Source organism: Perissodus microlepis, chromosome 17 (assembly GCF_051167445.1).
Source record: "Perissodus microlepis isolate ML-2025 ecotype Zambia chromosome 17, ASM5116744v1, whole genome shotgun sequence".
Classification (NCBI taxonomy): Eukaryota; Metazoa; Chordata; class Actinopteri; order Cichliformes; family Cichlidae; genus Perissodus; species Perissodus microlepis.
The window spans coordinates 12560498-12587113 of record NC_140477.1 but is presented as its reverse complement, the minus strand read 5'-3'; the positions used below and the strand labels follow the sequence as shown (position 1 = coordinate 12587113).

Here is a 26616-nt window from a genome sequence, read left to right as displayed (position 1 = left end):
TGCCCAATCAGGTAGAAAGAAAATAATATATCTGTCATGCAACTTGTGGGCATTATTATCAACCTTGTGTGGGTTTGAAGGGCAGAAACATCTGAGGTAAGTTGCAAATAATTGCACATAACTGCATTTTAAATCACAGCTCATTATGAGGCCACCAGCAGGTTTGATCTGAGCTCCTCTCCACTATAATTCCCGGGGATTATTGCTCATCGTGACACAGCACTGAAAGACGAAATGCAAATCAGCACATCAGCAAAAGCCAAATGAGGCACCTCGCCATTGACATCTAAATGACATGGCTCAGGCCCAGGATAACATAAATATACTAAAAGTTGAAAACAGAACACATGGGGAGAAATATGACAATCAGAAATGAGGCACTGGTATATACAAGAATTCAGAGGAATGGACTGCGTAGGTGTGGAACAAGAAAGAAGGGATGGAGTGGAAAAAACTAAAAAGATAAGGTGAACAGTGAGTTGAGAAAGACAATAAAAAGGGTGAAAAAAGAAACAGAAGTCTGTTAAGTGGGCACCAGTGTGGAAAGCTGCCCTTCTGCGAGTGGATAGTTGATGGTGCCAGGACGATTTAAGGCTGGCTAAGTATATCTCTTGTGCCTTGAAGTCTGTGTTCAAGTCTCAGGTTAGCGCATGAGAGAGGATCTAAATGTGTGTGTTTTTAAAAAGTCACTTTCTTTGTACACAGAACAGTCCAACAGGACATTTGGCAAACATTCATTATCTCTTGTTTGCCAAAGTGAACAGCATTGTCGTTCTTAAGCGTTTATAACTGGATGGAAAATTGTTTTCTCGTGCATCCCGATGCCTTTTTCCCTCTACACTTTTACTGTCAGAGAAAATGACACAAATGCTCCATTTTACACTGAAGTAAAGAGATACAAATTTTCTTCATCTCAATGACAGCAGTTGCCAACAGGGGCAATCAGACCAAATGACACATCGCTCTAAATATTGCTACCAAAGGCAACCATAACGTGGCTGTTCAGCTTTACTGCTCATTTATGATACTAATTTGATGAAAACATGTACGGCTGGCTTCTTCTACGAACTGTGGCCAAATTTACCTAACAGTCAGAGCACAGCAGTACACAAACACCCCTTTGTTACCACAGAAGCGTGCACATTGCCGAGCTCTATAGCTGAATTTAAAATGTCAGAACAGTGATAGAGTCCAAGAACAGACAGCTACACAGATAATCTAAATATAAAAGCTTAATAAAAACACATGAGCAGATGGACTACACATGATATGCCATATGCATGTGACAGTTTACACTATGAGATTTAAATCTCTTGATTACGCACATCCAGTATGTTATGAGGGTGAATAGTGGTTATTAACAGTTTAAAATATTTACAGCTGTTCTGATTCAGGTTAGTCTGTCGCTTTGGATCATTTTCATATTATATGACTTGGAGCTTTATTTTCCAAGGACATCAGTGGGTAAGTTCTTTATTAAGAACTTTCTATTGATCATAATTAGGCTCAGTATCTTCCATCTGATTCTCCCATTTCCTCTTTCTCACCTTCCTTTAAAGTGGAACTAGAGATTTAAGATGAAGCAGCTGGTATATGATCATCATTTCACCTACACTTTCACAATGTTTATACCTTTTCATGACACTGCTATACAGCAGATGTGATAGCTGTCCATATGGTGTGCATAGTGAGCATCTACTAAAGAAGGGCTTAAGGCAGAGAGGCATTAGAAAAAAGAAATAAAGACCCAAATGGATGAATTTTCCTTCCTGCTTTTGCTCTATTGCGACACTGCCATCCTCAAAGACTGGTGTTAACCTTCCGTGCACTTATGACTGACTATTAATGGTTGCTGAAGTGCCAGTGAACATTACAGCCCATCTGTTACGTAATGCTTTAGCACTAGAGTACAGATTACAATGACCATGTTCCAACGCCCAGGCATGGATAATGACTAAAGAACAGAAACAAAATGGAACAGACAGAAAGGACAAAAGTCATTTTTACAAGGAGGCTGATAGTCTAGATGCATGAAAAGGCAGAAGGGAGGAGTAAAAGAGCACAGGGTGCAAAGCAAGAATGCTTGGATACTACACTACTGAGCTTTGGGAGAATTTCTATATAGGGGAAGAATGATCCAGAGGTCACCAAGAAGTTGTACTTTAGAACATTTTTTTGGCTCTATTGCACCTTCAAGATAACGTTTTCTGTTGTCGTGCTAGCAGCAGGCACAGTTGGGCTCATGAATCTCCCAGCCACAATGCACCTTGCACACAAATTACTCTCCATCAACAGTCCAAGTTCACTACAGCAAAATGTAAAGTAAGGTGAACACATTCATCCTGAGCAGCCTACAAGAAAGAGGGAAATGGGAACTGTACAACAGCTTGACTTTGAGCAGCTTTGATTTGTGATTAAAACTATAAAAACGAATGGTTCTCTTTCAAGCTAAAACTCATTCGTATTTTAATTATCAATTCATTTCCACAATATTTGGTTACTTAACACGTTATTCTTTTTGGCTAAAAAACAAAACAAATGGCCAACCAAAGACATTTAATCAATTGTTGATTTTCTGTCACCCAACAAACCGATAGATGCTCATCATTTCTAATAATGCTATAAAGAGCAGAACAGCAAACAGAAGTCTAGCAAATAAGCCCACATATACTGTGACTCAGACGCACAATTCACCACGTTTAGATGTTTCAGAGGTCGTCTGATCCTACTCGAGTTTGTTTTCACGAAGAAGAGAATGTGGAAGATGGCTTTGAGCTTGGAAGCAGACTTGATGGGTGGAATTATCAACAAGAAAGCTGTAGAGCTTTACTTAACACACACTTGTAAACACTTTGGCAACACTGCTGCTTGTTAGGCTTTCTCCACATCAAAATATTTGTCTGAAGCCAGCACAGAAGAGGCAAATGCATGTGGAGGCACAGCTGTTGCATACTAAAGAGGAACTGTTTGATCCAACAAAACCTAAATCTGTGGAGTCTTTAAGCCTATTAGTTGAACTGCTGGGAGGTTTTAATCACCGTCCTTTGTCTAAAGGGACCATTAACCAGAGACTGCATTACGGCTGCTGGCTATTCTTGGGAGGTCAGAGTTCAAAACACTCTCACAACGATGCACAGCGCTTTATCGACTAAGGCGGGATGGGAGAGTAAATAAATTGTTTGAAACACTGCGTTGACAAGTCTCTTCTTCCCAGTAGCTTCTAATTTAGATTAATATAGAATCTGATTATATTTATGAGCGATTACACTGTGGTGGACACATTACTCTGTTCCTTTGTGAGCTTTAATTTTGAAATAAATAAGAGTGACTAATAATGCGCTTGTGCAGAAGGAGTAATTGCAGCAGGAATAAATATCCTCCGTTTTTCTTTATCTTTCATGTACAGAGTGGCTTTGAGTCTACGAGGAGAATTAGCATAATGAGAGAAAAGCACATGAGTGATGCTTCGTGGTTTGACAAAATGGCCACCGTCTGAGGCAAAGTGTAGGTGTTTTAATGTGTATTGTGAGACTTGTGTTTGACAAGTGAGATGAGATAAGCATTAAGTCCTTTGTGCCACAGTGTTTACATTTAGAAAATCTGCAGCCTTTCAGTGTAGTGCTAGCTTTCATGTATTGAGAAATTCTCCATGACAAACTAGCACCAAAACGTGTAATTACTTAACTGCTAGGAAGCAAAAGACCTCGTAATGTGAAATAATATGCAATCGGGTCATTCGCCAGTGAGAACGCCAAATATTCACTGTGTATCTAAAACTGCAGTCCAACAAACTTGCGCTATTGTCAACAGTGAACAGTGCTGAGATCCAAATTCAGTGACATCATATTTCTCTCGCTGACTTGTTTTCTGGGAGGCAGTCGATAACTGTTAATTCATCTTAAGCAAAAACACCCAATTCACATCTCACCCAAACCACAAACTATGAATAACTGTCGGCCGCTGTTTGCAAAGTTGAACTGCATTGAAACAATTAAAGATGGGCAGCAAGGACTAGTTTTAAACAGGCAGAGGGGCTAAATTATTTAAGACTGTATTATTGAAAAGTGGTTCAGCTGTCAGCCATGGAGAAATGATGATGCGTTTTTGCTATTCCCAATCTTGAATGGTTCTAGCTTTTTTAGAGAGGTGAAGGCGGCTTTCAGTTTCACATGCTGCGGGATTTTACAGCAGGAAGAAGCAAACATTTAAACTTTACTGGCAAAACAAGCAGCCTGTTGAAACACCTAGTGAATTACATTCAGGTTGATAAACGCAGTTTTCAACTGCCTACCTCATTGAATATGGGTAACTAAAATTAAAAGGAACCATTAGCCAGCTGATTATTTGGCTAGGAGTATTTTCAGAAATTCAAATGTGAAAAGGTCAGAGTACCATTCAGCGCGTCAGCTCACTGCACACAAACAGAGGCGGATTTAACTTTTTGATTTCAAACAAAGCTCTTTCAGGTTCTCTCTGTTTAACACATCATAAATGTCTTTTATTTTCCACAAGAAGAAAAAAAAGTCTAAAAACAAACTCAACCCAAACATTACAGTAGTGGAACTGATAAAAGCAGCAGTACCATAAATCTTAACGCTACCTATAAATATCAGCTATGTAATTACACGACTACCACATCTATGGCCCTGTTGAGACCAGAAGACTAATTAACGTAGACTGAGAATAGGTCTGGTTGCCTAAACATAACAGCAGCCAATTCACTAAGGGAGAGAAGCAGCATGGAAACAACAGAAACAACAAGGAATTTTTTTTTTTTTTTAATCTAACAATGAGAGCTTGCGTCACCAGCATCACATCTCCTCTCCTCACTTACCATCTTCTGCAGATGCTTCTCCTTGCGGACATCCACCATGACTAAGCCCTCTTTGACCAAGCCGAGGCCCACGTCCTCCTTGGTGTCCCCAAACTGTATTGTGACGTGTGGGCAGGTGGCACCCGAGTACTCCACATTCAACAGGCACTGGCTGTTCTGGATGTCTCGCACCACGCAGTCCACCACATCAGCACGGGCGTCCTCCTGAAGAAGTGAGAGGATTTTAAGAAAAGATGAGGAAGGAATGGAAGGTGGTGCAAGAGGGAGACAATTGGGTAGAAATGGATGTTGGATTAAAGAGTGAAAAAATGAAAATTGAGTTGATAATAGAAGAAATGAATAAGAGGGGAGGGAGAAAGTAAAAGAAAAAAAAAGATGAAAGAGATAATTAAGTAGGTTATCACTGATGGCTCACAAATGCAATCTAGAGACTGATTGAAGCAGTGTAGATGTGCACCAGCCAAACTGTAACATCATTCTGTTGGAAACAAACACTGGTAAATGGGGGAAAAACCCTACTGGACAATAATAACACCACCTCATTCATGTCAGTTATACAAATGACAGTTATCTACTCAACCAGCTGAAGAGGCTTTAGTCTGTCTGAAGCATCTATGGTTAGACTCCTATTGAACCTTCTCCTCATCTAGATCAGTCGTCTTCTCCTTTCTTATTCCTCAGGTATAAGAAAACTAATTCCTAACCTTCTCAAATGTGAAAGGCCAGCATTTGTTTGAACATATGGTAGAGAAGGAGGTGGAACAGCTGCAGATCAATCCTGACCTCACGTCCTCCAGCAATCGGGGTGGGGGAAAAAAAGAAAAAAGGAGCCACAACTTCAAAGGCAAGAAGACACTTAGAAACAAAAATCAGTCCCTGGCTATCATCCATCTCTCCCCTACTCCATCCATCTCTTCGCTTCCTTTCTTTCTCGCCCTGGTCTTGTCTCCATGGCAACCCCCTTCGAACTAGCCGCCCTTGGGTTATGTGCGTGTGTGTGAGTGAGCGCGTGCGCGCGCGTGTGTGTGAGCAAGTGTGGGCAGGGAAGCTTGTTCTAGGCACAAAACTAAGGGCCTTTTTTGTCCCCGCTCTCCCCCTGGCAAACTTGTCACAGGCGCTGCAGGGAAGCTCGAGGCAACGTTGAGAGAGGGGAAAAGAGGAAGAGCGAGTCAGTGTGTGTCAGAAAGTAAGAGAGTGAGGGAGATAAGAGAGACAGAGAGACAGCTGATACAGGAGGAAAGGGAAAAACGCAGAGAGAGACTACTATAGAAGAGGAATTGCACTGACACTCGTGAAGAGACGATACAAAATTAATGAGTGCCTTTCAGTGACCTGCTCTCATCCACTGTGTGTAGAACAGACATTTCTGAAGCACTTGAGGGCAACAATGTTTGCATTTGCACCTCAGCTTACATTCGGATAACAAAACACTTCTTTTTTAAAATGACTTGCTTTGAGCGATATTAAAATGCTATGAAGAAAAGGTAATTTTTAATAAAAACAACACAAGCCAAACTTCTCAGACAAGATAATGTTACATCTTGTAACAAAGGTGCACAAAGCACCTTTTTTTTTTTTTCTTTTTGAAGCAAAAATTATTTGTCTTCTTTGCGCAAATTATTTGAAGCAAATTATGAAAAGAATAAAATAGAGGTGTAGTGTCAGCAGGTGTTCTACAGTTTTGTCTAGTGACCTTTGCTTTGTAATTTTAGCTCCCCCCCCTAAAAAAGAAAAAGTGTATTTTTTTCACCACTTAAGTTGCACGTCTGTTAATGAGAAGAGATCGATAGCAGTCCAGTGTAAGCGATGCAATTTAGTACGTGATTGAGTAATTGGATGGAATAGTAGGCTTGTTTATAAGCCACTACCATTAGAAAGTGGCTATTTTGGTTGGAGTGCTTCTGTCTGGCATTTGTTAAAAGAAATAATTTGGGTGTTCATCTTTTCTACAAGAACAGTCTTAGCAAAAACAGTTTTAATTAGCTGAAAAGGCAAACTAAAGAAAATGGCAAGGCAGCTGAGAGTTCGTGATGCACACGAGAAAACTGGATTAATTACTGATAAATATGTGGTAGATGCTGCTGGAGTGAGATGTCATGGAAATAACACGCTGTGCCTCTTTGCAAATAAAAACTTTAAGTTAAAAGTGTTATTCCTTCAAAACAGCAGAACAGTGAGAGTGTACCTTGGCATTTCCCCCCCCCTACAAAGATATTGTCGCTATATGAAAAGGCATTAGGAGGCAGGAGAATGATCTTACGCTACTGGCAGAACTGTGTTAAGAAAGATATACGACTGACAATGAATGACTCAGGATGGTGAACATCTTGTGTAAAGGTGTCAGGTTGCAGATTGCAAGACAAAGCAGCAAGCTTTTTTCAAGCGCAGCAGCAAAGGTGTGGTACAAAAGGGGTCGTGGGCTGTCACGTGCTGTCAGTTTGAGTGACATAGAGAAAAAACAGATGGCGAACACAAGAAAAGAGGAAAATGAAAAGAGAAATAGGAAAGAACAGATGCAGACTGACAGAGAGGGGTAAGGTGCATGTCAACCTCCAACATGTGGTTTAGCTTTGTGCGCGTGTGTGTGTGTGTGTCTGCAGGCTGTAAGGTGTAGGTGATGCCTCTGTCCCCTGGGCTGGATCAACAGATGGGCCACTTCATCACTGACTCATGAGACAGGTGACAGCATGCACCCTGGTACCACCTGCTTGTGAACACATGCACTTTTTCTTCTTTTTCTTTCTTTTTAGTGAAAGTGATTCTGTTTTCACATCCAACAATATATTAGGCTACGCTTAAATATTGACGATGCCAGGGATATTAAACAAATTTGATACTGTGGGCCACGTCCAGCCCGCAGTATAAACAACTTTAACTACAAATTTAATCCCTGACACATTTTAATATATGAAAAAAAAAATCAATTTCACACGTCTGTTTTTTAAAAATTTCTAAATGGAAAAAAAAAAGTTGCTTTGAGATTTAATTGTGAGAAATAAATGTGTGACATGACAAAAAAGAATCTGTTAGCTCATTGCACAGACCGTCCTGTCATTGTATACTCTCTTTTTCTTTCTTTCTTTATTTCTGTGAACATTTTTTTTCATCATTTATCTATTATGAGGTTACTTTGGTGAGAGGTTTTCATCAGCAGGAAAAGCTCTAAAACTTTAAATTTTAGACTTATTTATAAATTTATTGTAAACTGTATTTTTATCAGATGTCCAGTGGGCCAGACTAGACTATTTGGTGGGTTGATTTTTGCCCCCGGGCCTTATGTTTGACATCCCTGTGCCAATCTATCCAGTGGTTTTTAAAGGGGGTGCCGATGTGGATTTGATTGATACTCTGCTATTTGACTATGTTTCCTCACATTCACAAGCCCATTAAAAATACTTTACGCTACATATTAAAACATAATGATATCAAATTTGCAATTTGACTGTATAACACAACAGGCTGTCTCACTGATGCACAAAACAAAACATTTCCTTCACAGGGTTGCCATGTTTTAGAATAAATGGAGCCTCTTTTGCTTACACTGTTAAGCGCATTTGATACACTGACTACAGCCTCTAAACTGACCATAAAAATGATTCCACAGCCGTCCTAAACATTTAGACTCTGTTTACTGTAAATGTGTGTGATCATATTATTTTGTGAAACACGCAAATGCTCCGCACACTGAGTTAAGTGAAATCCAAACCCTGTAAACACTCACTCTAATGCGCCAATCGGGCACATACCAAACGAAAACATGCTTCTGTTTTATTTGTATTTGGAATGCTGCTCGCTCAAAACGCTACCAATCGGTTGACCCCCCCATGACACGCACAAAACACAGTCACTCACACACATGCTGAGACATAAACACACACCAGTGGTCACTGGAGGTTGAGAAAACACACTCAGATGTAAACAAGAAGATTAGTGCCGTGGAGGGAAAAAAAATGCACTGGTGCTCTGCTATCAGATGGTCAGATGGACATCCAAGTACACAAACACACAAAGCAATTGGAAGGCTTTTAATCGCTCTGTAACATGAGAAAGTTCGGGCAGCTGAAGCAGCGTGTATATCGAAATCCATCCTATCAAACTGTTAATAAAACCATGTCTGGGCACCCAATTATATTCAAATCTGGTGCAAACAAGTAAATCAATGACTTGGTGTTTGTCATTGTTGTGTCTGCTTTGTACAATATGCATTATGTATGAGCATAATTTTCACTAACACTCGCCTGGAATGACAACTCAACCCCGTCTGTCAGTTGCAGACTTATCGCCCCGTGTGATAAGTGAAACTCAAACAGTTTTCATGTCTTGCCAGGAAAGTCGACTTTCAAACGCTGGCAGAAAATGAGACTGAAGAAGCCGATATCTCAAAGTTAATTTTGAAGCTTTCAGCTGCGACACATATCTCAGCTCTGCGCGCGTGCTCGTCTGTGCACTTACGTCCTGGGGGACCTGGATGAAGGCGAAGGTATACTCGGTGGCCTGTACTGGCAGGGTCCTGGTGCTGAAGGCCGGAGGTATGGGAGCCAGACGGGTGGATGACACAACTTCCCTCTGAATATGAAAGAAGGACAAAAATAACAATCAATACAAAACAGGTTCATTACAAGCTGCCACATCAATCGCAATCACATAAAAATGGAGTTTGTTTTATTTCCATTTTTTAAGAAATGAGGTCAGTTACAGGATCAGTGAAGCCTCAATGGTATTTCCAAACAGTAAAGATTTTATACCTTAAACTGTTCATGAGTTTCACATTTTGAGATAGTGAACTGTTACCTATATGACCCACACACAAAAAAACATAGCTTGTTATCATTGTCTGCTTATTAATTTCTGGCATTCCAGCCCCCATCTCTCAAATAATATTGTATCAATTGTGCCATCTGTACACTGCAGGTCTTAATGCTCAATTCCGATTTTTTGATCAAATCCGATTTTTTTTGTCTGCTTGTTCACACTACAAATAAAATGCGACAGCAAGCGCGCTCTAGTGTGAACGCTCAAAGCGGCCCGCATGCGCAAAAGAAGACGTCACACACAACGCGCTCTGTTTAGACCCAGACCAAACAATATTGTTTGACTGATGGCCCTTAATATAAAGACTTCGGACTTTACGTTTCCCAATTTTTGCTTTAAGTTATTTTGTTATTTACATAATAATGTAAATAACCTAATAATTATCCTCATTGCTGTTTTAGAGGAGCGGTGCTTCAAAGGATAGTTGCAGATTTCTGTCAGAATCTGCAGATTATACAGTACAAATAAAATGTTCACGTTTCTCCAACGTTGTCTTCCCAACAGTTTCACTGACATCTACGCTGGATGGCCAGGAAGTGTTCGCGATGTCTTCTCGGGTGCTTCTCCAGCGCTGATAATTGGCGTCTGTCTTGTGTCAGTGACGTAAAAGACGGATTTAATGCGACTTGACCGTTCAAACAGCAGTCGCTTTCTAAAACATCGGATATGTATCGGATTCAGTACCACATACGAAAGTGACCCAGATCGGATTTGAAAATATCGGATTTGTGCTGTTCACACTGTCATACCGTGATCGGATGTGGGTCGCATAGGGTCAAAAAAAATCAGATTTGATGCGCTTTTGCCTGCAGTCTGAACGTAGCCTAAACTAGATTTGCTCTCTAGTTTAGCTACGAGCTAAGAGTAAAGAAAGCTATACATGTCAAATTGATTGTCACCAACAAATGCTTCCAACACCAAATCACAAAAATGAAAGAAAGTACCAAAGGCTTGTAAAGCCTATCTTTAAAGTGCCTATGATAGGCATTTCAGGTTGAATTCATTTGTTTTGCACTGACATTACATGGGACCTGTTGTATTCATTCCCAAAACCAGATTTTCTACTCTCTAAGCTTCTATAGTGGAGTATTGTAAAACAAGCCATTTTACCTCTGTCCCCCTTGCCTTTAAACCAGCTTTCCTCTAATTGGCTAGCCTTCAGAAACAAAAGGTTTGAAGAGTGGGTCGGTGGGTGGGAGATCTTTATTAAGTGCATTTGCTCTCACTGACATCATCCAAAGCAAAAAGTAATAATAAGTTGTCTGAAGCCTGAGGTTTTGGCTCACAGTGACTGCTTGTAGATTATTTAAAACTTTGGCCATGTTTAATATGAACATCCACTAATGTAACAATACATCTATGACAGAAAGCAAGTACAATAGGTCCCCTTTAAAATGTCACAGAAAAGTCCATAAAAACAACAGTTTTATGCATGTTCACAATACCGATTGTTAGTTCAGTGCTGTGCTTTGACTTGGCTCCCAGATCTTTTTTAAAAAATGTATAAAAATTAAAAGTATGCACTGTATGTCAATGTTATGAAGCAATAAACTTGATATATCAACACAGGTAGGGCACACGTGAGCAATAACCAATCACTGATCACCACAGGCTACACTGCGGTGGAAAGTCAGACAAATATGGCCGTTAGAAGTGGGGAGTTAATTTAACGACCCCCATATCTTAGGCTAATGTGTTCACTGGTCTGTACAGTCTAGACAGAGAAAACCTTGAACATTTATTATGGCTAAAACGTTAAGATTTATCGCCGCCATATTCAGGTTTGACAGCACTTTGAACGCGGGCTTTAAAAATGAAATGCCAAAAGTGTTCTGCTGTGTTTTCTAATGATCACATAATAATTCAGGTACTGACCTGTTCCCGAGCGAGGTTGCAACATTATCAACTAATAGCCTGAGCCGTAAAAATCAAGGCCAGATTGACCCAAACTGAAATGACGCAAAACTACAAAGAATGAGGTACATAGCAGCTTGATTTTTTTCCCCCTTTCTGTGTGCCGGGTCAGCCTCGGAGAATCACACTTTCAGCAACATGCCAGGATGCATCACATCTGCCAACCAAACCTCGACGTGTCCCCTGCTCTGAGGTCAGTCACACACTGTGCCGCTCCACTGCATCATGGGAAAACTCCGCAGGGTGGTCGCGGGGGTGGGGGTTGGCTGAATGAGCCACTTGGTGGTATGGTGATGCGAAAGCATGTGTACGCACGTGGGCAGAGACGCAATTGTAACGCGTATGTGAGGATGTAGTGCCTTCGTCATCACGGAGTCACTGAATGAGAATCCTCAGAGAGGGGGGCAGCTCTGTTTTTGTCATAGTTACAGAATGAATAAAAGCAGTCTGCTTCAGTCACATCAAAAGAAAAACTCCAGCTGAATAAATATGGGAACAAGCAAACAACTGGTGACTGAATAGATGGATAATAATGGAAAAAAATCCCTCTTCAGTTACTAAACTCCTTCTGGCTGATAGGTTTGGCCAGGAAAAAGCACTGCTACTGTGCATATGTTTTGAGCCCTGAACACCAGCACTTTGTTTTATATTCTAATGATGACAATCCATCATTAAGGGACAAAGACAAGAACGTACACGTCAGTCAAATTCATCGTCACAAAGTTACTCACGTTGCCATAGTCAATGTAGAAGACATGGACCTTTGCCGGTGACTCAACTTTCTCCACTCTGGCTCTGTACCTGTAACAGCAAAAAAATAAAAAATAAATAATTGAGAGAGAGACAGAGGGAAGGGGTAGCGGGGAGCAGAGAGAGCGAGAGAGTATACAGCACAGGGGAAACAGATGAAGACAGAGGGCACAAGAGGAAAAGGAGATGAGTAAATGATTCTGTGCTTATTTCCCTGGGGAGAATGTGTTGGAGGATCTGTCTGTTGTGATCGGAGGAGAGGAGTGGAAGAGGAGGCGGGGTGAGGTGGGACAAAGGGGATCTATCAGGACATAGCAGGGCTGTGAGAATTGCACGGGGGGCTCCATGCAATAAAAGAGAGAAATTTAAACCTATTTTTGCCTTGTAGCAAATAACGTCAGTGCATTAGTGCTAATCAAAAAACCCAGCAGTTTCACTTTGTAACGGTTATATTTTCAAGCGTATCCGACAATCCGAATGAAAATAAACTTGTTATTACAAGGACATACTAATCAGGGTTAAATTAAAGGGAAAAAAACTGAAAACAAAACAACAAAATGCCTCAACAGTGGCTAAATCCTTCCTGTGAATTCATACGGACTCAACATAAGAACTTGTTTTCCCTCACACTTGATTCAGTGTGTCGTTTCATCTGACCATCGCTGACTCTTAACTTTAACAAATGAGCGTGAGGAAGAAAAATTGGCTGCACACCAAGGACAGCAGGAAAAAGTCAAATAATTAGGCCCACATGGGCAAAGACAGAAACGAGAGCACAAAGTTAAAACTGAATAAGTGATTAACAGGAAGACAACAGCAATGGGCACAAAGAACAGGAATGAGAAGAGCAAAAGACAAAGTGGCGAGTGACTAATGAACAGTTTTTCTTATTCGCTCTTTTTTCCCCATTCACTTTGACTCTGTGGTATTCCGAGAGGCCTTGTAAGGCGACAAATTTCTAATTACTCCCCGAATGAAAGGAGGACATTCTGCATGCGTCACAGAATACTTCGATACGGATACAGAGAACAATGAATGTAATTAGCTTGCTGATAAATAATAGAAAATGACAAAGATATCAGATATTTGCCACCTAAAGTGGGGTTCCTGACAGACTTTTTTCCACAAAAAACAGGTTAAAGAAGTGAAAGGTTTACAGCAGATGGTTTGCTATAAATTTGAGCCCTGCCCCAAAAAAACAGGACAGGAAGATGGAAGGAGGGATGGAAGAACGAAAGGACAGCACCTGGGTTGGGGGAACATTTGGTTTTTAATCAGTTTCGTGGTCTTTTTTCACCGTCACCTTCTTGACAGACTCCCTCTCCCTCCCTCGATCACTGTGACTTCTATCTGTCCCATAACCATCTGTAAACTACGAACATCCAGTGAGGAGATGATGAAGAGGTGTGTATGTGAGCTACTGTCAAGCTACTGCTGATTCTGAAGGGCCAAAGCAGTGGCATTGAACTAATTACACCCTGTGGGTGTCTGCAGTCGACACAGGCTTAAATAGAGACAAGGTAAAAATGAAATGTCAGGTGTTCCTGTGAGGGAAATAACTACAGTGTGCAAGCACATATTGTACCTTTCAAAAATGTATAAAATAAATGTTTAGTTTCGAGTTTCTTCCCTCAGCTGATAAATCACACGCCACCATCAAGTTCTTTTTTTCTTCCCTCGGGGCATCTGTTGATACCGAGTATTGTGGTAAAATCCATCAATAAGTTGGCCATCCATTGTATTATGTGATGACACTGATGAAGAAACCAGATACCATCAATCACATCAGCTGACACCTGATCCACGTAATAAGGTCAGTGTCACTCCTGACCGGTGCTGTCAAAATTGGGTGATTATTCATTGAGAAAAGAAAACCTGCACAGATCGAACTATTTATACATGCACTGCATCATTCATATCACTGCCTAGAAATGTAAATTTTTTATAATACTGAAGAACAGCAGCTAATAACCCTTGTGTCAAAAGAGAGAGACGTCTTAATCCTTCCTGTTTGTCATAAGATGACCTGACAACGTTGATAAGGTTGCTATGAGGCTGCTAACATCAGAGGAACTATAACGCATGCTCACCATTCACCATCAGCAAACTTGGCTATGCAGTAGTCTCCCCGGCGTGGAGAGTAGGATCCTTCCACTGGTGGCTGGGCGGCGATTTCTGCTCTCATGGTCTCCATCAGATTCTCCAGCTGACTTCCTGATAGGAAATACATGTGAGATAACAGGTGAGGACTGGAGTTCAACTTACAATTCCAAATGTAATTTGAGTTTTCTTCAAATTATACTCATTACATGCCAGTGGCCAGTTTTTAACATTGTTGTGGTTTCAATCTTTTCTCCATTTGCATTTCACCTGACTAAAAATGGGACTTTCCACTCTTGATGCAGCAGCAGTTAAAAATATGTAACATCTGTGTGTAAAATGGACCTAAAATTCATTAAAATCCTATACAGAGGTGCCCGTGATTCCTCCCTTCAGCTGCTGGCAGTATGTGACTGATGGAGGGCGGATCCTGAGGCAGCGGCAGAAAATGAACACGTGTATCTTACCCCATGCAGGGCTCCTAAATAATTGTATGAATATAAATGAAATCAAGTCTGGCGGAGCTTTGTGAGGCATTATGATGCTTCTTGTGAGAGTGAGTATTTTCCCGTCGGGTTGTTTATTCCCTTCATAACTGAATGGTGCAACTTCTAATAATCATTTTCCTTTTTGTTATGAATAAATTAAAAGCATTCCTGCATGCTCGAGTACAATAAGATACTTCAGTTCAAATTAAATTAAATCACTGCTTTAGAGAATGTACTTTATGCCTTGATTCAAATAGAAAAACACAATAGGTGTGCTCAAAAAGTTCTGAAAACACATAAGATTTTCAGAAATCTTGACCTCTGACCTTGACGTTACCAAAATTCAAACTTCCCTGAGATTTCTAGCAGAACAGATTCTGTATGAATCAGAAAAATAGATGGTATCAATTTGAAAATTGTACGTTGGCTTGTTCTCGAATTATCGCATTCACAAACTTGGGTGTCCGTGCCGCCTGCCTGGCACGACGACGACAATACCGCATCAGCCTTTTTACATTTGAGGAATACAAACAATCTGATTATGGTGGGTTCCAGTCTGCCATCCTATGCTCTGGATGCACTGAAAAAGCAGGAATTCTTTTGGCCTTTCAAATGCAATCTTTGCTTCCACTTCTTCAAAATGAAAATCAAGTTGAAGGATAGCCCTTTTTTGACATATTGGAGGTGAATCACAGAGGCAGAAGTGCAAGGGGACATGACTTCTACTGAGAGATCTAAAAATAATAGCCACGCTGAAACCCGTCCAGAGGTGCACAAGACGATGACCTTGAATGTAAGATTAGTCAAATTTAAATCAGGCTTATTTTTTCAACACTTAAGCACGACTGGTGGCTCAGTGGGGAAAAAAAACAAACAAAAACAAAACATTAACGCCTTCAGATACAGATACCAAAACACAACCCAAAAACAACCTGCTTCTCTTGTTATGCCTTGACTCTGTTAGAGAAACAGAATTTTAAATTAAGCAAGCCAGCTCTCCCAGTGGGTCTTTATGGCCTATCAAGCCATTATATCATGCGAGGGAGACCTATTATGGTGGATTCAAGGCGAGAATGGGGCTGTCGATATGGCGGGAGCTTGAGAAATCAGATTATGAGTCAGGGCTTCAGGGATCCAATGACTGCAGTAAGTGGCAGCCTGATTTGCACCCATCAGTTGCAATTGGGGAGCTGATTGTGAACACCACTAAGTATGTGCATCTCCAAGAGAGCCACTTTTCTGGTGTTTGTGTATTATGTACAGTATATTTATTTGTGTATTGCAGAGCATGTTTACACACGCATGTCTATTAGTGTTCGCAAGTGGCTGTGCGTCTTGTGTGTAGAGCTGTATGAAGAGTGTGGAAGCAATTACAGCAGCTAGTTTAGTAAAGTGGCCCATATAAATTTCCATGGTGGTATTTTTAGAGGCCATTTTCACTGATCTACCACCTGGAGGGGGTTTGTGGGCAGGAGCGCCAGAATCATGTGCAATGGAGCATCTTTAAAAACATAAATTCATACAATGGGAAAGGAAACTGAGGTAAAAACAAAATTGCATTACACATACAGCACTGTGAAAATGTTGGAGGTTATTCAAGGAAAGCAGAGATGCTTTCGAAAATACTGCAAATAGCTTCCTTTCCTCCCCCCAATAAAATCATGTAGTAAGCGGTAAACATAACAGTCATATCAATATTTTGTGTGACAATACTGCATCTACGCATACACTTACTCCCAGTCTTACAATAGCAGATCCGGATATTTTTAAACCGCATGGATAGAAGAACCTAGCATGTCAGCCTCGGGTAAAAACCCAATTTCTCACCTTGTGCATGTGTACTTTTATTTTACAGTGTAACTGGGGTATTACAAAAACATGTTTTCTCCCACTAACCTGTTTTCTTGTGTGAAAATAAATGCAGTCAGCGTGTGCATGTATCTGCTTGCAAAATTAGTAGGCGCTGCTTATGCATGTTACTATCAAACAGCTTGGAGGCAGGCACTGCACGCACCTTTTTTAATTTTTTAATTTTTTTTTTACTTATGTACTGCTGCTGTGAGTTGTCATTAACACCTAAAATTATTTATGCTTGTGAAGAACAAGAAAACACAAATAATGATGCTGTTTTTCCCACGGCTATCTGTGCCGAGACAGGCAGGCAAGCTGCAAACAACAGCAGACAGGAAACCTTCATTTGCATGCTGTCAAACCTGGAGAAAAACACCAACGAGGGATACAAAGGGATTGTGGGAGTGTGTAAGAAAAGTTGGGAGCTCAGTTTGATTGTGAGGAGGGGGGGGGGGGGTCAAGGTGGGGGTGTCCGACACATCACTAGCCACCCACTGGTACAGCAATTGCTAATGAATGCAGCAGAGAGGTGGGGAAGAAGCATCAACACACCAAACAGACCCATCCTCAGCATTTTGTAGAGAAAGCAGTTTTTAGAAAACACATCAGATGAATTGCTTTCTAAACAACTTGCATCATATGGACCAAACACACACGCACGCACACAGGCGGGGTGGTTGCATCATTATACTCCAGCTTTACCACTGTGGCTTGGTGCAGAATAACTAATATTGCAGTGGACTACATCTTCCACAGTCAGCCACCTCCTTGATTTATTAAGCAAATTAAAAAAGTTAGTGCGTGCCTTCCTTCTCAATGCGAATGTGTGTGCATTTAATTGAAAATGCTTTATTGATGTAAATGGTATTTACAATACCGAGCAACAAAATGGATTATTTACAGTTTGAACTGGAAGCTGAAGCTTATGAGACCACCATATCGCAGATTTTAGCATGAGCATAATTATGCAGACTTCCTAAACAAATCTCACTCTGCAGGTGGGCCTTTTAGTGCCCATCACCTTTATTTCCTCTTGTACACTGCTGTTTGGTACAGTTTGAGCTAAGGGTTCTATTTTCCCTGATGTTTGGAAGAAGAAGAAAATCAACATATTCATATTAACCTCCTGATTCTTATCCCCTAGAAAGAGAATAATGAAGAATATAATACATCCTTATTTACCAGATGCATTTTCTTGCATCACAGTTGAGCTTCAGAACTTTCTTATCTCAGTCTCAACCTGATAGAGTTGCAAACTGACACCTACAGAGCACTCAATAATGTTCATTTCCACATCTGCAGACTGCAAGGTGTGTTCAATTTAGTATGCAGCGTGGGACTCGCGCATTATCATTATTCCGTGTTGAGATTTGAAGGTCTAATTAGGAGTGCAGAATTCTTGGATCTAAGATCAGAAACACTCCATCCATATGTCCAGGTTTAAGTCTATGCTTGTCCATAGAAGAACATCAGTGTACTGTCAAGGTGCAAATCACAACACCAATAGTAACAAAAGCAACAACAACAACAAAATGCACATGGAAATAAGGTGGATGTGCAAGGAATTACACACAAATACCTACAATTAAGTCTCCTCTGACTGCAATCAGTGTGGAAGAAAGCTAAAATGAACTTCACAAACTGCAGATGAGCACTGACAGAAGTAATTTGCCATCTGGGGTGAATTGAATAAAAGCTTACGCAAGTGCAGAAATTCTGAATGAATAGGAAGAGTCGCATTAGCATGGAAGGACAGCGAGGAAACGCTGCATTACAGCACAAGATTCCCATTTTACGTTGGCATGAAGACAACTAAATATCTGCGTGCAGATTGGGTAAACCATGTCAAGCGTGAGTGCTCATTTTGCGTTGAATGGAGAGCCAAAGTGATGATCTAAAAAGCAGCCAAACCACTGACTGTGTCTTATGGCGGCCAATTTCTTTCTGTCTTCATCTCTTTATTCATCTGTTGTTTTTTTTCCACCCCCCTCCCTCGTTCTGTAATTTGTTTATTCACCATTATGGATGCAGCTGTTTGTAAATCATATATAATTACATTTTGAATGCCCACAGAATAGCGAGGGAACAATTAGGCTTTAAAACAAGAAAACAACCGAAAAGGTGAGCGAAAAAGAGAGAGGGGACAGAGACTGACATGTTACAGGTTAGTTATGATCATATTTTATTCTTTTGTGGCACACGGTGTGTGAACAAAGGCGAGGGAAAACAAAAGCCAGTAAAAACAGCAAATCAAGTGCCCTTTCACTACGATCCCAAGGCTCCACTGAATTCTATTAAGCTGTTTACAAAAGGCATTAAACCCACAGAACGGTAAATAATCACAATATGAAAGGAGCTCAGGCCAGGAGAGCAATGGCTACCTATGAAAGCCTTCCAATTTCCTGGTTTATAAGAATGACAAAATTAGGAGTCAAAGCAGATAGCATCTATGAAAAGATAACTGCCAGGGAAATAACTGACTGGAGGAGATCCAGACACATAAACCTAGCTACAGCTCAGTCAGATTTATAAAAGCAAAATGGATGGTAAGATCTAGAGGAGACACACAATTACCCCAAAAGCCTTTTTTGCCCTCAGCATTCTCTTTTTTTACATCAGCATTCTCGCTCATGTTGAAAATGCTGCAGAACCTTTGTTGTGCCCCCTGCCTGGCTAGTCAAAGACTGTGTGGATACATGGATGGTACATCATCTACCATCTGAGATTCACAAACACTGAACGGAGCTTAGTTTGCGGTGTTAAATATGCATGAGGTTTGGACAGGATTCATCCTCTCGGGGTAGAGGAATGGCTGTGTTTCAGGACATGCGAGCAACAATTTCAAGGTAAAAAGGCAGCAATGACAAACAACAAAACACAGCCTCAGTATACAGCGTACTGGCTTGGGAGGCCTGCAGTGAGAGCAAGCACACAAAGCTGTTATGAGATCATTGGCCCCCGTGTTTGGTCAACAAAGAACCTGTAAGGCAATCACCTGCAGACAGTGTGTAAAAGAAAGGCAAAATAGGAAAAAGACCATTTAATCTCCTTCCTGGCTGATCTTTAAAATATTCTGAGCATCTGCAGCATGTCGAAGGAGGTCAAGCTAGAAAAACAAATGATCGCCCCACCTGACAACTGCTGCTCCACTCCCTCTAGAACGGGATATGGATTATGTCTTGCGATACTCCACCAGCAATAACTCTCTTGCATTTTTCACTTCCTGCCAGTCTGGAGTAGTTTTTTTTTTTTTTTCTGAACGGCAAATTACCATTTCTGTAATTGGAAAAGCCATCACTGAGAGAGAAAGCATCTGTGGCTCTCTTTTTGCATCAGTCTCTTCTGTTCCTCTCTTTACCACCTGTCGAGTCTCATTGACTGCAGCTAATGCCTGGATTTGATTGTGGGGAGTTTATATAAGAAGGTCCTTATTCCCCAAATGTGCACATATTTGCACATTTTTGCCCACATTTGGTAGAGTTGATGAGATCCAGATTTAGACCTGCAAGTGGCTCACCACTGTGAAAAGTCCCATTCTGCCATTCGGCTTTAGGTAATCGACCTCGAAATTGACATTAGTGCAAATCGTGCTTACTATGAGTGTGGACAAACATGCTTATTTTCCACCTGAAAAGCAAATGCACCCCACCTCAAACCGACAGGTGAGCTGACCTTTTAGAAGCTAAGTTGCGCATCTGATTTAATAATGAATGCCTTGGGAGGCGGAAGATCATCTTGGCGGGACTTGACCTCTAAATATTGCATCTGCTGCAGTGGCAGGGAGCTGGAAAAGTGAAAAACAAGCCGCATCGGGCGCTTCTTCTCCTGCAACTTTCATTTCCTAGCTTGGTTACTTTGTTCAGTTTATGGTCGAATTGGACTACAACAAGGCCTTGTACACACTTCAGCTGAATTAAATATTAGACATAAAAAGGGAGGAGAACAGGGATACAGTGGCCACAGAAATTTTCTTTTTTCAGAGTATAGTCCATTTTGTTTTAATGGCAAAACTCTAATTAGACTGAATTTGAAATTAAAGCTAGTATTGTATTGGAAACAAGTAGCTTAAGCTCAAACATAGTTGTAGTCACATACACTTAGTATAATTATAAAATCATTTACTTTGTAATTTTACTGAACCAAAAAAAGGTTTACTACAATCATTAATGTACCCATCACAGTAATGCCTGAAAGTTATTTTCCACTGCTAAATTTCTGCAATTTCTCTACTTCAAACTTTAATAAGACTGTTCAACAGAGAACTCGTGCTTAACAAAAATTACTTTGTTAAATCAAATGCTTTGGGGGGGAAAACCCAAACAAAGAGTATGATAACGCACTGGCACAGAAGTTAATTATCTTAACCCCTGGCTGACTCTGGCCCACAGTGTTAAAATTAGACATTTCATCCAAAACACACACAAAAACGTGACAACCACTTTCAGTGCACTCTTGCCTTTTTTTTTTTTAAGTAAGCTGTACTCTGTAGAGTGATCATCACTTGGCTGCCTTGGCATGACATCTAATTATGAGGCCACTCACCCTAATTCATATGAAACGCTATAGTAATTCTTATGTTCTCTCATTGAAATCAACACAGTGAATAAAAAGGGAACTAGCCAAAAAAAAAATCTACTTGAACTAAAAAAAGCAATGGAAAAAATAAATTGAACCTAAATTGTAAAAATAATGAAATTCCATTTCAAAAAGCAGGAAAGGACTTGGTCTGAAGTCCAGCCAGACAGTGTTGTTCTGCCTGCATTGCTCCAACAGTAGCTGGGTCCAGCATCATTAGGTGATGAACAGCTGCTGTGTGTAAAAGGTAGAAGTGTGAATAATGTGGACGGAGTGGCACCTGGTTGGGGGGAACGACTCCACTCATTATGAGGCTGTATGGGTGCCAGGAAACAAGCGGTAGACAGGATGTACCGCCAACCGCGCTGCAGCTGAGGCTTGGGGTGAGCAGAAAATGTGTGTTTGTCGGTCGGGGCCAGGCCTAGCAGCCCAGTACCGTGGATGTGACAAGTGCGTTAAGGCCAAATCAGGGGGAGGTCACTAGCTAGGCAGAGACAAGTCTTTTGCCCAGTAACACAATCTGTGGCTTGGGAAAACCAATGCAGTAATGAGTAATAGCGATATTAAACAGTGTGTCACAGATTAAACATCTATTCTACACAAGTTTACAAGACAGAATAAATGGTGTTGTGGCAGCTGTAAGCTGTATGTTCAGGTAGACCCCAGCTTATATAAGCACTGATTTGAAATAACTGTACGGTTCCTGAAATGTCACCTGCAACTTGGCAGCCCCTAAAACTGAGCTCTGTCTCTCCAACACTGCAGTGAAGCATGTGCAAATTTTTCACAGATCATCAGAACTGTCAGCTCTGCTGGATAAAACTCAAGTCAGCTTGCACTTCGTAAAAGGATACAGGTGGAAGACCCAGGTACAGAGTTTCTCCTTCTACCCAGTTCACAAAATCTAAGGAGGAGAACCTGATGACATCGAGTATGATGAGGATGTCATTCTCCCTGCTGCACAGGCGTCATGGTCAGTGGCAGTCCCATCAGTAAGCCGCTGTCTTTCCCAACACCCCATGAAGCCCGCCCACATGTAGTAGTGTAGCTGGGGCTCTATTTGAGTGTGGTTTGGAGAGATGAGACATTTCTGGGATAAACCGTTTGCCACAAAGTTACTGTCAAAGGTTTTAGGGCTGGTTGTGATTGTAGCCTCGTCCATTAAAAAAACCTCAGTGTGGTTACCGTTCCTTCAGCTTACCAACCTGAACTGTTTAAGGTGATCTGTCTCATGTCAGAGAAGTGCTCCAAGTCTGGCCAACTGATATGAGCCGATTCATCCACGGCCAAAGACACCGAGATCTAAAGAACCCATACTGGCCCAGTGTGCCACAATAAGCGAGAACTAGCTAGAAATGCCACACTTAGATGGACAGCTTCAGCTCTCTGGGTACCATAGTGCTGATATAGTGTTTGAGAGATGGCGTCATTTCATTGCAGTGCCCTGTTTTAGATGTGTTATGCATCCTACACCATTTGCTATATAGTGGTAAAACATTTTTCACTGCCGATGTGTGTTTGGCTTCAATTTTGGCTGGGCAAGTGGGCTTTGGAAACATGCCAATTGGTCAGCATAGGCTTATGAGAAGGTTTATAAAGGAAGCCCATCAGCTGCACCCTGCTTTTAAGCCTCTAGCATGCCTCCTGCAATTTGCCCATCATTTCAGAGGCTCTCAGGGCTCCTTTGAAGTGTGCTGACTTGAAGGCACATTCTCTCAAAATTATCTTTTTTGCTGGCTTTCTCAGAAGCAAAAAGGATGTGTGAACTACATGTTGTATCTGCCATAGTTCCTGTTTGAAGTTTTCGAATCACTATAGCTACAGTTAGCCTGCTTATATATGCCCCACTCTTGGGGGGTACTGGCTTTTCTCCCCAGCTGTTTGTTGATGAGAGTAGCTTAATTCACTTTGTTATGTACAGCCTTTGTGCATCCAGTTGGATTGGAAAGAAAAGAAAAGAAAAGGAGAAAAAAGGAAAGCAGCTCTTTGTTTCCCAGGTTCCCACTCATTGAGGGAAGCTTCTTACCTTACAGTGGTCAACACAATGGGTGGTGGAGACTATTATGTTGACACATTACTGCCAAGGACTGAAGTCTCCTACACGCGCAATGCCCCAGACGTGCAGCTAGCGTATGGGCCCCTTTTCTGTGAAGGATATCTAAGCAGCTGCTGACTGGCCATGGCTACAGATGTTTATTAGGATCTACCAGCTGGATACGCCTGCTCCTTGGAACACTCAGTCCTTAGTATGGGCACTTAAGGTCTCATTTATGCCACTGTGTTGGTAGGGTGCATTATAAACTAGAGATGGCACGATACCACTTTTTTATGTCCGATACCGATACCGATATCATAAATTTGGATATCTGCCGATACCGATATGAATCCGATATAGTGTGTTTTTAATCAATAAAACTTATTTTTTAATATCTTGCTGGTTTTTGTATAAGTTCATACTCAAGTTAAAAAACAAAACAAAACACTAAAGCTATTCTGTTATACCTGTATGCAAAAAATACACTGCACCCAAAATATTTCATAGTTCAGCAAAACTGATCAATCTAATAAACTTAAACCTGCACCATCCTCCCTATTCTGGTATTTTAAAGAGTAAGCAACCTAACTAATAGGGCTCTAAAACTCCCAGCAAAAAAAAAAAAAAAAAAAAAAAAAATAGGGAACCACCCCCCACCCTCCACCTCATGATGCTTAATCAACGTAATCAACTTTAATTTGATGCACTATGAAAAAAATGCACAGAAATCAATTAATTTTGAAGAATAATTAAATAGATTCAACATCTTTCTTCAACAGAATTGCAGAATTCACAGATGGTACCTTCCCAAAGGAAAAAGTACTATAGCTTACTAGGGTATATTAGACTTAACAGTTACTATATACAGTAATGGACTTCGATACATTTTACATCAGATTAAAACTTTGGGTGTAAGATTCAGATAGATAATTATTTATTAAAAGCTAGACATTTTAAATGAGAATAAGAAAGAAAAGTATGTCTTTGTGCCCCTTTTTCCCTGTTCATGCCCTATCGGCCCCCCTGGCTAAACTTTGCTAGATCCGCCCCTGCACAGTTACCAGCCATCAGCTGCGTAGAAAAAGATCCTGGTGTAGAAAGTAATATTAAATAAATTCTAACAACAGCTTATCACGCTGGTTTCCTCTTTCTGGCATGAAGTGGGCCAAAAACAAAGAAGAGAGACGGACTCGCGACAGAAAAGCCGATCAGCTGATCATTGATCAGTTTTACGATTTAAGTAGCAGCAGGAGAGAGAGAGAGAGGCAGTCGCTCCATATATCGGTTGTTAAGCTTAACGCGGGAATGCTTTACAAACATTCAGAGATGAACTTACACACTTGCTTTACTTCGCTCTGGGATAACTTCCTCGGAGATGAAATGCGGGATTGCTAGCAAGGCTACAAATACACACAGCCGCTCTATCACGTGACACATACTGCTGCAACGTGCTACGGTTATGAGCCGAGTTACGCCATGTAGCAAGTTTTGCGAGGTTCTTTTCTGATATTTAATGGATCGGATTACATTTTTTATTTCCCTCCGATATCCGATCCAGTAATTTACGTCAGTTTCGGACCGATACCGATACGTAATATCGGATCGGTCCATCTCTATTATAAACCTGAGCAGCGCTTTTTAGATCCATGTCTACATCTCCACTTAGTGTCAAAAATACATGGAACAACCAGTAACGTGTGCATTTTCTGCTCATGTTTGTGTTTTTATTGCTTCTTTAGTTTTGCCACTGACAGAAGTCATATCATGAAAAGGTCTTTGCAATGTAGTGAGTGATAGAAACACTTCAAAATGTCTACTTCTGTCACAATCTTGGTTATGCACATTTGGCTTATTGGAGACCAGCATACAAATATGTCTTTGTAGTCTTTGTATTTCTTGAAATCACATCAATTCCTCTCACTGTGAAAGCTAAATGAATGGACAACAATGTAACCAACTTTCCTAGGCTGTAGTGTTTTGGTCAGGTAGATTTTCTGTAAACAAGGTTTGAAATGAAATGTTTAGTCACTACGGTGTCCAATATACATTTATACACACATGCCCACTTCATATTCATACCTATCAAGAGTGCAAGAATACATTTAGCAAGTGTTTAAATTACATAGACTCTCCAGCATAGTGGTAAACTAACAATATTGTACGGCACAGAGTCACTTCCTTCCCCTGTGCCTGGAGTGGCCTTTGTCTTTCAATGTCCAAGGTCACACAGATCTATGCAGGCCCCCCTCTGACAGTAATTACATATAGCCTCCGGAGAGGAAGCAACATGCACAAGGAAAATAGGGGGGGGGGGGGAAGACACAGCAGTACAAAGCAGAGAGATGTGTGTGTGTCTGTGTGTACTGGGAGAGGTGGGGGGCAGGAAACAATGAGCGATAAAGACCCTTAAAATAAACTGAGGATTAAAGAGCTTCTCGCTCAAGCTTCTTGGTGACTTGGAAAACCACTCCTAACGTGAAATTAATCACTTATCGAGTCTGTGTAAAGATTTTCATATACTGAAAAGGAGAGAGAAAAAAAACAAGCCCTTATATCCTTATTTAATTATAAATGGGAATAATTAAAATGGGAAAAGGGGTAAAATACAGTGCAGATACAGAGGGGCCCAGGAGAATAAAAGGAATTATAAACCAAATTTCCTTCGTTTATGAAAAAAAACCCAAAAACTATATTATATATACACACACATTTTTTAAAGTACAGCAACAGCTGTGAAAGCTTTTCAATACCCACTGATCACAGCAGACCACAATAAATAAATCAATACATTCCATCCTATTAGATAGCCACAACTCCCACAGGGTTAATGGTTTGGAAACTGCATCTAAATATTAATGACTGTAACCCGACCGATTATGTGTGTGTGTGTGTGTTCTCTCTGTGTTCTCTTTCTTTATCTTTTTAATACATGCATCATCTGCTCATTATATTGGACTTAAAACATCTGTTTCTGCCCGACTGTTCATTGGTATTAATATCTACACTACTGCTAAATACTAAAGTCCTACTAGTCAAAGTCAAAGTCGTGTTGTTTTACAGCCCCTGTTATAAAAACGTGTGTGAAACGCTGATGGATGGGAATGTCAGGTATACTACTATGTTGAATTTTAAATACATCTGTTGGTATATATAAATTCAATTCAGAGTTTACTCATCCGGTTAATTCCTGTTTCATATGACCTTACCTGACACATGTTATTACTTATAGATTGGAATCAGGGCAGTAGCGAGCACAT

The 26616-nt window shown here is 40.7% G+C and overlaps 1 protein-coding gene across 1 annotated transcript in view; it reads right to left on the bottom strand.

Annotated features, from left to right (window-relative positions):
* Nucleotides 1–26616, bottom strand: part of snd1 (staphylococcal nuclease and tudor domain containing 1) — a 178402-nt gene that overhangs the window by 11076 nt on the left and 140710 nt on the right. Inside the window, exons 19-22 of the mRNA XM_084909460.1 lie at nt 14401–14524; nt 12292–12361; nt 9287–9400; nt 4835–5038 (exon numbers count right to left, since the gene is read on the bottom strand). Of these exons, the coding sequence (XP_084765586.1) occupies nt 4835–5038; nt 9287–9400; nt 12292–12361; nt 14401–14524 (512 nt within the window). The remainder of the gene's footprint in view (nt 1–4834; nt 5039–9286; nt 9401–12291; nt 12362–14400; nt 14525–26616) is intronic.